We start from the raw sequence: 13586 nt of genomic DNA on the forward strand, positions 1-13586 counted from the left end.
CAGTTTTATGATAGTTTTGCCATTCGCCGGCTTTACTGATCTTCAAATTTAACACGTATTATTTATTTATTTTATTCAATTTCTGTTATTTAGAGTAATGTTTTAGCCAACTTTGGCTAATCGCGATGATGAAGAAGGGACGCCACCATGGTCTAGTATACCTATCGTTGTTGTTGTTGTCGTCTTTTGTTGTTGTTTTATTTACTGAGTTTTTCTTTGTTTCATCATGGTTTCATCATTTCACAATTTGTAATATGTAAATATCATAAACCATTGCATAAGAAGAAAGTATCGAAAGACACATAAAATGTCGGTGCTTAGTAGTGCGGGGGAAAGGGAGGCACCAAACAACAATCCTGCCCAGGGGCTGATAAGTCACATGTTTTATTGTCTGGCGTCTTGTTTCAACTTTTGGAACCCCAGAAAACTGAATTCGCCTGAATATGTGAAACGACGGCGCACAGGTTCACAGTTAGCACTTACGATTTATCTTTATGATTGTAATTGCTATTATGATAATCTATAAATAATGAAGTAGATTGATAACGTTCAGGTATGTTTGAAGTAGTCGAGACCGAAAGTATGAGCATTGAAACCTGCAGAAATGATGTAACGGCGAGGAAGAAGAAAGATCATCCGTGTTAGGTGTAGTGAAACAGCAGCATTTGTTGGTGTTTACCATAAATGTGGAAGTACTGCGCAATTATCATAAAATTTCTTCCCCGATCATTTATCTGTACCATAGAAGTGTACCATTAAAATTCCTTTGAAATGTTATTACTTTTCAAACAATGTATTTATATTTCACAACTAACTCGCCGGATCACACATGAGGAGGAATAAATATTCTACCTCCAATTCTGGTTTGGTTCTATTTTAAAGACGGAGTCTCATACTCGATCTCGTGTCCCTAGGCCACGCAGGATTTGATCTCGTTCTTCAATGTAAATTAATATCAAGATGTCCGTTAAAATAGATATTTCTGATAAACTATGGTAGGTGTGGTGAATGCAAACAGAGAGTGACATTAGAAAGTCATGCGCTTATTCATATGCTACACTGGTTGTTCTCTAAATTAATTTGTCTTAAAATGGCATTTGAAAATGATGATTAACTAATAGTTATTGTCAGCTTAAGAGCATAAGCGCTAAAAAGGCTACAGAAGCGGCTGCAAGGGTCCTCTTTGTATGAGTTACGTAAAATTTGAATATCAAAATATTTTTATGTGAAGATGTGGTCCACCCAAACCTTTGACATGTAACCAGTAGCATATGCTATTATCATGCTATTATGGAACACAAGCCCTGCGCCTCAAAAAATTTACCTTCAACCATGACCTGCCTCCCAATTATATGTTTATTTTCTGTGAAAAAAATTTCTTCTGAATTTCTGATAATAATCGTTTGATAGTCTTGTATCAGTGGCGTGACCAAACAGGCATTAATGTGGGACAACCCTTTGGACCCTAAAAAGTCAACGGCCGGAAAAGATTGCAAGATGAGATTTAATTACTAAAGAAATTATACGTAACCTTCCTTTTCAAAATCCTGGGTGCGCCACTGTCTTCTATAATAGTTTGACGAGGCAAAAATCAAAAGGAGGGGGGGATCGTGTTTCAAGTTGGTGTTAAGAGGAATATCCCATCACAGAATAGTTACATTACACAGATTATATACTGCGTAGCGAGTTGCTGTGTTCTATTTTGTATTTTGACTTTTCTCTGAGTAACCTGTGGCTGCAAGTTGAATCGTCGTGTACGTGTGTGATGCTGAAAGATTGCAGTATCGAAGGTTTTGTACACGTTTGAGAAACGTATGTTGTCCATTTTCAATATATGCTTGATAGTGTACGCAAAGAAGTTTTTCTGTAAATCATTTTTATTTTTTTATTATGTATCACGCACATTATTTTCACGTATGATTTCACCCCATATATTTCTTGGCTGAGACTATTTTCACCCGGTGGTGAGAATAACATGTAGGGCTGTTTTCACAAGCAAGAGTAATTAATTACCTGAATTATATCGTAACATTGTCTTTTATCTTACTTTATTATATTAATTAGCAGTGTTGCTGAATTTACTGCTAAGATGTTATTTTAAACGAAGAGTGGGTGTGGTGTGACTTGTACTGTCACTACTGTCACCAGGTGGTGAGAATAGCACAAAGTGTTGAAGACCAGAAATTACATGATCAGGTGTTGTGAAGTTTTAACTGAAGTAGTTTTAATGCTCAATAGCGGCCCAAGTTCCTTTTGTTTTATTGCGATTTCATCATGCTACGAATGCAATTTTTACATGGTTCGGTTTCGATGTACGTCTGTTAACATATACTGTGGAGTTTTAGCGATTACTTAAGATTTTTGTTCAATATATGCTTTCGTGGTTAGGTTAGGCAGGTTAGGTTTGGTTCCCTTTGCATTAAAATAAAATCTCTAAATGCATAGGATTCCGATTTACTTCGGTACTACTTCATTCCCACGCTTCTACGATATTTACTGTCGCTTGTCCTTCCTGTCCATGAGAAGTGCATAATGTAATTTTCAAGTTGTTTTTTTTTAACATAAATAACTTTTTCCAGAGTCCAAACAGTGCTCATTACTTTAAGGAAGGTTCAAATGTCGTGTGACAATGATTTCCATAATTCTATGATAATTAGTATTTGTGCTAGAAGAAATCATAAAACAATCGGAACAGTTACTGCCCCAAGAACTGTTATGCACGGTAGCTGACGGTTAGCCCCATAAACCATTTCCTATAAGGTTAGGTTAGGCAAACATAGTGGGAAAAAAAGGGGGTTGGAAACACTGACAGGGGCTTATGTCATCAAACTTACGCAGCATGCAGTTCACGTAGCGAAAACAATGGCAATTGTGTGTCGGAGAGATATTTCTCTTGAAAAATACATGATTTCCTGGTCAAATATATTCCACAATGGAAGATAATACCTCGACGAATGTTGGAAAGCTTGGAGAAACTCATTTCCTTAAGTAGTTTCTTCTGTAAAAATGAAGAAATGTGTCTCCAGTATAACGAACTGTTACCAAGATTAGTTCACACATCCGTGTAGCAGGCCCAGACAGGTTGTAGATCATGTGCAGTTTGAATCTGGTGAAATTAGCTCAAATGCTAGCTTCACCACCTGGTTTCTTTGAGGTACTATATTTATTTTAAAACCTATTGTTTTTTCTTGTTTTAGTGAAATGAAAAATCCATGTTCGATTTCCGGTGTACTAACCATCTTATTTGTATTTTTTTTAGTTTTGTTATATTTGATGTTTATTTTTTCGCAGAATTAATTTGTTTTCAGATGCTCAGCATCTACGTATATCTTAAATTTAACCCGAACCATGTTTTTTTTTTGTGTGTAACCTAAACATCTCTGTGTCTCAGGCCGACACACATATTTTCTTTGTTTTACATCCAATTTATTTGTTTTTGTTAATGATAACTCAAAATATTTGTTCTGAGAGCCTTAATTATCAACTTCCAATTATAGTGGAACCACAAGCAAAGCAACCTGTGCAGACCCGTGACTCCTGTGCAACGTATGTGCTTCCTTATCGCCCGAGCTGAACGAAAGAAGGGAAAGCTGCACGGGGACTTTTCGCCCAAGGTTTTTTGCCTTGTGGTCGCTCTATATCTACATGAAATTCAATAAATTAGATGGAATATTTTTTGATTTTTAGAACATAGTAAAAATCAGTCTACCAGTAGCCTTCTTCGAGAACATGGAAAGCATATTTTCATGAGCAGATTTAAAATTGAAAGGTACAAAAGAAGATTCCAATAAGAGCTTTAGCTCAGTAAGGTCAATATATTTTTGTAGTTTTGTATATTTGTAGTGATCCCTAACCCTCTCCTCACTTCAGCAAGCTTAGTGTTAGTATGATGCAAATTAAAATGTACCATTCCTCAGTAAACAGTTACTCCATTACACATGGTGCATGTGCTAATACCCTGCCTTTTGCTGTCAATCCACAAAATCCTCTGGCAATGTTATGTAGAGGAGTGGGAAGATTTCTTGGCCGTTCAACACTTCTTCTTGTATATGAGTTCTCTTTTGTTCTGCCAAAATAAAACTATGGAGCTGTCTGTGGGGCCTTTGATACGTCAGGTGTGTGTGGCGGAGAACCGGTGACAACATGTGCAGGAACTTCACTGTCACCAAGAATCAGTTTTCATCATCGTCACTACTTGTTCCAGAGTCTTCACCATCAGCATCTGAGTAGTTGATTGTCACAGAATCAGTACTTTCAACACCGTCATCCTAGAGTTCAAACTCTTCATTTTCTAATTGTCGTCTGTGACTTGCAAAATGACTCATTTTCTTTCTTTGGCCATGGAAACACTGTTTACAAAAATGCAATGAAATAAACAAAAAACAAACACTCTCCACAAATGTAAACAAATTTAACCACTCTGTTTTATGGACCGGAGCGATTCAGATGTAACTCGAACTACCCAGTCTCACAGCTACCATGCCAATCGGTACTCAATATGCCACTGATACGGTTTGGCTTGTTCAGAGGTGAACATGTTGGTGAAAGGTACTGAGAGTTTCATGATGGAGAGCGCAACAGTGTTGTCACACAAGCCCTATGAAATTTTCAGTGGGGGTGGGGGGGGGGGTGTCTGTCAGACTGAGGGTTCGGTTTAAGGGTTAATTTAATATATAGGCTAAGCAATTGTATGCGAAAAGATTCCTATTTTTCATCCTTTTACAGATGTAAGTTAGTACCTGACACAAATCTATTTTACGTGTTGCAATGTCGTCAAGAAGGACAGTTCCATTACCTCAGAGTGATATTGATGTGGGTTGTGAGGAGAGAAGAGATCCTGGTGGATTATCAATGGAGGATGTGGTTGTTGACAGAAGGTTTCTGCGAGAGCTTCAGAACCTCTGGGCTGCATGTAAGTACACAGAATTTTTAGAATCATTTGTCTTTTTTATTAAGCTAAGTTGTGTGTGAGGGCTGTAAATATAAATTCATTTCCACAATGGTAAGATGTCTGCTGCCATCATATCAGGTGGTCAAAAGAATTCTGTCGCTTTGTGGTAGTGTGTGCTGCAGTTACTGATTTTATCGGAAAAGGCATGTGCCTAGTGCACACCTGCAGAAATGTTCCATGTAAGTGTTGAAACAATTCATTTGCATCTGCATGAATTGGGAAGTTGTGCAAGCTCATTAAGTGCATCCTGGTTCATTTGTCAAGTGAGCAATAAACTTCAAAGGCTCATGATCTGCTCGTCACTGCTCTCCCATCACAACATTCACCCATTTTTGGGTTGTTTATTGATGTAATGAAAAATGGGTCCAGTACTGCAGCAGAAACATCATAGACAGATTCATACCCTCAGTCTGCAAAGCTTCCACTCCATCCAAAGCTAATGCCAGGGGCCCCAATTCAAGTACGGGTCTTGGCATGGATGTTCTTTTTGAGTGTCCCTTAATCAATTTTATCATAACATCACTCATCCTCATTATCACTATTTGTCTAAAGTAGCAGAAAGGCAACGCTAAATAACACAAATCAAATCAAACCATCAGAAGTTCCTGATGTATCTTGTGGATTGAGGCTTGTGTTTTGTATCATGAGTTTCTTTCCACAGGGCTTAAAATTATGTTTGTGGTCTATACTTGTCAACTGCAACAAGTGTAGGGTGCATTGGTTTGGAAGCAGCAAACACTGATGAACAGACAAAATATGGTATTCCCACAGGACAATGCCAGACCACAGCAGGCTAAAATGACCGAGAACATGAAGAGCTTTAGCATAGTAACTGTAGGTATTTTCAGTTCTTACGGCAAGCACACTACAAGTTGGTAAGGGAAGTGGGGAGCGGGAAATACACTGCAGACCGACCTGATAACAGTGGTGGACCCGAGAGATACGAAGTGGCGGGAATAAGTACCAAGTGAACCTCGTATTATAGGCTGCTGTGTTTCTTATCATTCTGGATTGGTCGCTTCCCCACTTCCCTCGCCAGCTTGTAGAGTGCCTGTCCTAAGATCTGAAAACACCTATAGTGCTTCATCCCTCTTATTCCCTGTGATTTACCCAATTGATTATTACCTGTTCTGTGCTTTGGACAACCACATGCACAATTGTCATTCCGAAATGACAACGATCTCAAATTGGAGGTGGTGTCCATTTTTTTATTTTTACATTGTCTTCAGACCAGATATTTTGCATGGTTGTGGAATGTGCTGGTCCCTATTTTGATGAATAAATTCCTTTGGTTTGCACAACTTTCTTCCATTTTTCTTTATCATGGAATGATAACAAACTTTTACTGTATGGAAAGAAATAAATGCTTTTTTTTAGTAAGTTACTTATAAGGGTGCAACTGATGAAAATAGAAATAATAACAAAACAGTCACACAACTACTTAATATAAAATTGCATGATTTCACATGTGATTTTGTGTCTGTAGCAGTCAAATCATTGCAAATCAACAATCAATATTTGTCTAGTCTTTGATATCTCATAAGTAAAGAAAACTACGAACATGACCTTTAGTTCATGATGGATGCGGTAAATGCAGTTTCAGAATTACTTATGTGAAATTTCGTTTCCGCGTTGCACAATTTAATGTTATTTCCGATTAATTTCGAAGGCTCACTGCCTTCATTCACTAAGGATATGGCATTTAGAGCAGAGATGGTACTGCTCCAGATGCCGTACCCTTAGTGAATGAAGGCAGTGAGCCTTCGAAATTAAACGGAAATAACATTAAATTGTGCAACGTAGAAATACAAAATTTCATGTAAGTAATGACCTTTAGTGTACCGTAAACTGTATAAAATATAAACAAAAATTTTACAATTTTTTTCCATTTGTTCGTTAACATTCAGAGCATTGAATATCTCTTGATTGGTCAGAAACCATGACAGATACAAATGTATAAATTCATCAAGCTGGATTGTACTATCATTTACTGATAACTTACAAAAATACTATCAGCTATTTATGACCTATTAACTGTGTTTCCCAAGCACTTAATACTGAAGTACATAAATGGAGATCTTGACAAAACTTGAAAACATAAAAATGTGTTTTGCAATCAAACTATCATTTTACAATGTAATATAAGACATAGAATATGACATATGCTTATATGCCTGTGAATTTGCAGTAAATATATTATTTCTTTCATTCACTAGCCAAGAAGACTGTGCAGGTGGTGACCCTCTTGAGGATGCATTTTGAGCAAGCAGAGAATCCATATTCTACAGCTTATGCATTGATGGCTGCGTGCGAGGATTTTAACCAGAATAAACAAACATCCCTTGCATTTACAGGTAATTTCATTCCATCCTTTGGCAACCATATATTCTATTTGCCAAGAATAGATGTCCATAACTCATCGCTCTTCCTGCCGAAACCACAGTACATGCCATGGTTGACAGTCAAAAGTGTTGCCACAACTTTTCCCTTGTATTTGTGTTTGGCAGAAACCTAACATGTAAGCTTCTACACTCTTATATTCATTTTGGGTGATTTTGAAGAGTAAGAATGTGTTTTCACAACACATTTTTTCATGGAATGGTGGGAGATTGTGTGCAAAAAAATTCAATATAAATGTTTAATACGTTTGCTGTCATATACCACCTGCTGACCTCTGTGGCAGAGTGGACGAAGTTTCCAAATAAATTTTAAAATTTCATACACTGTAATTTATTTATTTATTAACCAGTCGCCTATAACAGAGCTAATGCTCCAATTACAATAGGCTTTACAATTTGCTATATACAATATCATTTACATAAATACATGATACAAACACATAGTAATTATTACACAAAACCTTAGATAAATATAAATTCAGTAAGTTATACAAATACAAAAGTTACACAAATACAAAAAATTATATTTACATATATATAATAATATATATATATATTACAAATTTTGAACGAAGGAGAAAACTAAAGGACAGAAGAAACAAAAAATAAACAAGTAACAAGCTATAAAAGCATGAGAATAATAACGAAATTATACAAATACCACTATTTAAATAAGGAACAGCAATAATCTATACAAAGCAAAGTTCAAATTTAAATTTATTTATATGGATATAAAATTTAATTCTAGATATGAGATAAAAGCTATAAATTATATTTGAGACTATAAATATATCACTCTAGAATTGTATGTTTTATTTGTATATTATATCTAATATGTTATTTAAACTATATAAAAAGTTTTTAATATTAAAGCAAAGTACAAATCAATTCCATTCGAGACAATATTATTATGTTTACTTAATAATCTAATGATTGGAGAATTTTGATGATATTTTGTTTGATTTATTGCAGTAAAATGTTTGTCTTACTATTAAAGCTTTATCAACTGTAAGAGATTTTCACACATAAGTATACCATTAATATAAGTTTGTATAGTAATATATGGTCAGCTGTTTCGTGTCTTCGTTGAAGTGTATCACATGAGAATTCATTTAGTAATTTAACATAGGAGATGCGATCTGAATATGAAGATATCTCGTATTTTTTGTAGTAAATATGTCGTAAAAATTTATTCTGAACTTTTTCATTGATATGGCATGACATGGATGGGTTACATACCTTACTCCCATATTCTAATTTTGTTTGTACAAGATTATTAAATAAATATACTAAAGAGTTCATATTAAATAAATCTTTGTAGTTTCTTAAAACAAAGCCAAGTATTTTATAAGAGTCGTTAACTACTTTTTCAACATGAGTATCAAGGGTGAGTTTGTTATTTAACCATATTCCCAAATCCTTGGTGATATTTTTTCTACTTAGAGAATTACTGTGATATTTTTTTCTACTTAGAGAATTACTGTTTATTATATATTTGTGAGGGTATCTTATATGTCGTCGAGCAAAAGAAAGTACAAAGTATTTATTGACATTAAAGGAAAGTTTATTTGTTTGTGACCAAACATAACAATTATTTAAATCGGATTGGAGAGCTAGACAGTCAATCTCATGATTTACTCTCTTGTATATTTTTACATCGTCAGCAAACAATAAGCACTTGGAGTATTTAGTTGTTCGTGGTAAGTCATTAATATATAATATAAAAAATAAAGGGCCCAAATTTGAATCTTGGTACGTCTGAGTGCACAATAAAATGAAAAGAGGTTACCCTATTATATGATACAAATTGGGTTCTGTTACGTAAATAGCAAGTTACTAGTTTTATTAAACGTATGGAAAAGCCAAAGTTTGATAATTTCTGAAGTAAAATTGAGTGGTCTAATTTGTCAAAAGCTTTGGCAAAATCAATATATATTACATCCACTGGGGATCCCTCATTAAATGAGTCAAAAACAAATTGGGTTAATGTGATCAAGTTAGTTGTAGTACTTCTGTTCGGGTAAAACCCATGTTGCTCTGTAGTTATAAATGATTTGATATGGTTAAATATTTTTTTATAAATAATTTGGTCAAATATCTTAGACGCAGCGGAAATGAGAGATATAGTCGATAGTTTTTTACATCACAAGGATTACCAGATTTAATAGGGACTACTTTACTAATTTTCCAAATATCTAGAAATATTTTAATATCTGATTAAATATATGACAAAGTGGTATGTGTAATACGTCAGCGCAAGCTTCAAATATATAAATAGGAATTTGATCCGCACCACTAGATTTTAATTTTTTTACAGATTCGTTGTAATCATTATTACTTGTTGAGTGAATGTTAAGACAATGAGTTACCTCAGTATAAGAAGGTTCAAGAAATGAATGCTTCCAAATAGTATCTCCTGTAAAATTGTAATTAACTTCTTGCCATTTTTTCCCATTGCAGTGATGAGTGAATTTTCCACTTGGATAAATGAGAGAAAATCTCAGTACATGATCTGTTTGACAAAAGATGTTAAGCTAAGTGCATATCGTGCAGTAATCACGCAGCGTAACACAATGTTACTTAAACTTGTGTGCAAGACATTTCAGTTGGAGGATGACAAGGAATGTATATTAGACTCGATTAAGTACCAGCTTTTAATGCAGAAATATAAGGAGGTAAGAAAAATTCGTAGAGAGTGTTGACACATAGCAATGATTTCTCAAATAACTAAATCCTCAAGTAGTTGAACTGCTGTGAGTTTTGGTTGGTGTGATGTACCCCGATGACTGAATACAACACTAGCTTGAGAAGACAAATCTACATTAGCATGCAATATCACTGTAACGTTATCCACTGGTGCTTTTATCTATATTTGTTCTAATACTACATTTCTTTCACCTTCAGGTTGAGTAATTCGTTAGCATGCTGGATTTGTAATAATATCAGAGGTCTGTTGCAAGTTTGATCCCCACCAAAACTTGTTCACCTGAAAATGGGAGAAGTTGTACCTCTCGAAATGTAGTGTAGTTAAAAGCACTAGGCAATGGATAATGTCCAGTTAACATTGCATGCTAATATGTGGAGAATTATTAGGTAGTTTTAGCACGTAAGAATGCTAAATTTCAAATGAGTAAATTTTGTGTGTGCAACTTGTGTTTTTTAAAGAGACGATTTTCATGGAACATGTTTCCCTTCTCCATTCTGCATCTATTTTGCTATCCATTTTGGGCATGCAAGGGTCTCCACGATGGTGCACTATTTGCATCATCGCCTTCTAATCAAAAGGTCCCAGCTTCGATACCCCGGTGGAGGTACATAGTGGTTCGGATCCCACTTTAAGCTGTAGGTCCAGTCCCGATTAGCCTTACTGTGCATAAAGTGGACCTAAAACATCATCTCAATCAACCATTTTGTGCATGCTTACGTCTTCAGTGTATGAGTCTTGAGTCGTCATAACCATGGAACGGATTTGAATGAAGCTGAAATCAGTTACATTTTGTATTTTCTATTCGCATCATGACATGCAGACTCGAAAAATTCTGTTTTTTATTTTCCATATTTTTACACATATAAGGTTTTGGCTCATATTTTACATATTTTAGTTATTTTTACATATTATTTCCATATTTCAGAACATTTCTCAACTTATACTCCATATTCATGCAATAACTGCTGTTCCCATGTGACTGAATGCAATTGGAAGGTATAAAAATGATTGTAAATTTTCGTTTCTTTAATGTTGCTTTTGATTTTGGGTGAATTTCTTGCAAATAACTGACAAAGTCTGAAGCAACATTAAACAAACGAAAATTTATGACTTTTTTTATACCTTCCAATTGCATTAATTACGATTTTTTTTCCACCTCCCAACTGTTTGCTTTTGCTAATGCAAAACACTTGAAATTCCTGTTTCTTTACAGTTGTTGTCAAAATAGAGAATGAGGGCTCAAGCATCAGCTCCTTGTTGCTGCAAATGTTATTTTTGCAACTTTGGAAGAGCGTTTCAAGTCAAAATGCCCATCCCACCCTCGCTACTAGTTGCACGCCCGACAACAGTGCCAGAAGCAGTGAATTTGTGATACATGTACGGGATTCGCTTCTGGTTTCTCTTTATCTTCAAGACAGTCACGGTATTAGTTACAATGCCGTGACTGTATTTTGTGTAGCCATATTTAACTCCATATTGTGATGAAAATAACTAAATATGTATTTACGTATTTAGTACGTTTTTACTACATATAAATCCATACCCTGATCATAACACATCAGGCAGCCATCCCATGTGACAGACTGTTCAGTATAGCTGTAAAGCCAAAGGTCCTAAGTTTAAGTAACATCTTAAGTAACAAAACATCCACCTTGTTGTGCTTGAACTTGATAACTTATTACATGAAAAAATCATAAGTGATATTTCTGCAATATGAATATCTCTTGCATTGAAATACGTTACATAACTTTTGATCGCCACATTATGTTTGAAAATGTTTTTTTCCAGAATACTGATGTTGGAGCAGAAAAGTATTTCCACATGAGCCCTGTTGGTTTCAAACCACAGGTTAATATGAGTCTCATTTACAGGTTATATAATATGAGTCTCAAAACTTTTTACAATAACTTCTCCTTGTCTACCTTTAAATTACCTGAAAAAAAGAATTTGCTGACTTGAGCCATTATTTAATTTGTAGAATTTCCTGTATGGAATAGTGGGCCTCCCCTATGATGCAATGGTAGCGTCATTGACTTGTAATCAAGGTTTCCCGGGTTCGAACCCGGTGGAGGTACATAGTGGTTCGGATCCTACTTTAAACTGTAGGTCCAGTCCTGATTAGCCTTACTGTGCATAAAGTGGACTTAAAACACCAAATCAATGAATGAAATTCTGTATGGAATACAACAAAATCGAAAGTTTTGAAAAATACTTCAATGGATGAAGTTTCTTACAAGAGAAATCCGTTGTAAATACCTTGTTGAAAACACACTGAATTTCGGCCCCTTTGTAAAATATGGTTTGCTTCTTTAAGTCATGAGTTATGATATTTTCTTTTTCAGGCATGCTACAGTGTAATTGCCATGAACATGTTTGACTATTTTACAATAGAAGATTTTGTGATTCCTTTAATATTACAAGACAAGTTGACCATAGTGGATGATTATCTGAACGAACACCCACCTTCTCGTAGGCAAGTTGTTGAATATTTGGACAACCTTTTGGGCTTGGGAGATATAACAGCTGAGATAAATAGGATTATGAGGTAAGTAAATGTTTATCATCTGCAATTATTTGTACACATATTAAGATAACAATCTGTGTATTAATTAATGTTGTGATTGAAATGAACTTGTAGAGATCACTAAGTTTATTTCCTTAAATGTAATTGTATTGTAGTGATATTATTATAAGAAGGCAGGCAGTGGCTTCTGGCAAGTAAGCCTCTTGTGTGGCTATATGTCTTGAATTTCAGGAAGGTCTCTGTTTCTAGTAGGGATGGGACTGATTAATCTGTACGCTATCGGTATTGTTCAATATAGGCATATCAGTGTATTGGTTTATCGTAGGGATGGGACCGATTAATCGGTACTCTATCGGTATCGGCCGATATAAGCATATCGGTATATCGGCATATCGGTTTATTTACCGATAATTTTACCGATCCGATATATTTTTTTTTTTTTCAAAAGTTGACAGAATTCTGTAATTATTTCCCTTTCATGGAAGAAAATTAACAAGGTCACAGAATTCCTCATATATTCCTCTGAAAACAGACCGCAGGAATCTTTCAATTTAACTTTTTTTTTAGCGGAGTAATATTCATAACGAAGACAATCGTAAAAAACTGCAGCCGGCAAATCGGTTCCAAATCTCACGTTCATGTTGTGAAGTTAACCCCTTCTAAATTTTTTTTTAGAGGAACGGTGTGCAGAGTGAATCCGACCATAAGCAATTGCAGTCAATAAACCAGTTCCAAAACTCACATTCGTGCTTTCTCATTGAAAGGTAATGAAGTCTTCGCTACCATACCTTTGCGTACATCTTCGAGCAGGTTGACAAGAAATACATGCTACGCACGCACAGCTTGATCGAGGGATCTCACTTTTCGCACCCGCAACTTCACCGCTGCTTGCTCCCTTCGACTTGTTACATCATGAAAAGTTCCGTGTGTTAATGCTGAGAAATCTTCCCAAAGAATACGTGACGTCAGACCACAGAGGGGTGGGGCTTGTGTTCGATTTGGTGT

The 13586-nt window shown here is 35.3% G+C and overlaps 1 protein-coding gene across 3 annotated transcripts in view; it reads left to right on the forward strand.

Annotated features, from left to right (window-relative positions):
• Positions 1-1727: 1727 nt before the first annotated feature.
• The window catches only part of Nbr (exonuclease mut-7 homolog), a 51986-nt gene continuing 40127 nt past the window's right edge, over positions 1728-13586 (forward strand). For 2 of the 3 annotated variants that reach the window (XM_083135721.1, XM_083135723.1), the window contains exons 1-5: positions 1728-1812; positions 4726-4912; positions 7168-7305; positions 9811-10025; positions 12400-12602. In XM_083135721.1, the coding sequence (XP_082991847.1) occupies positions 4768-4912; positions 7168-7305; positions 9811-10025; positions 12400-12602 (701 nt within the window). In that variant the 5' untranslated portion in view covers positions 1728-1812; positions 4726-4767. Of the gene's footprint in view, positions 1813-1896; positions 2002-4725; positions 4913-7167; positions 7306-9810; positions 10026-12399; positions 12603-13586 lie in introns of those variants that run through there. The other variant, XM_083135722.1, reaches the window with a different exon arrangement.

This window comes from Lepisma saccharinum, chromosome 14 (genome assembly GCF_977018435.1).
Source record: "Lepisma saccharinum chromosome 14, izLepSacc3.1, whole genome shotgun sequence".
In the NCBI taxonomy this organism is placed as follows: domain Eukaryota; kingdom Metazoa; phylum Arthropoda; class Insecta; order Zygentoma; family Lepismatidae; genus Lepisma; species Lepisma saccharinum.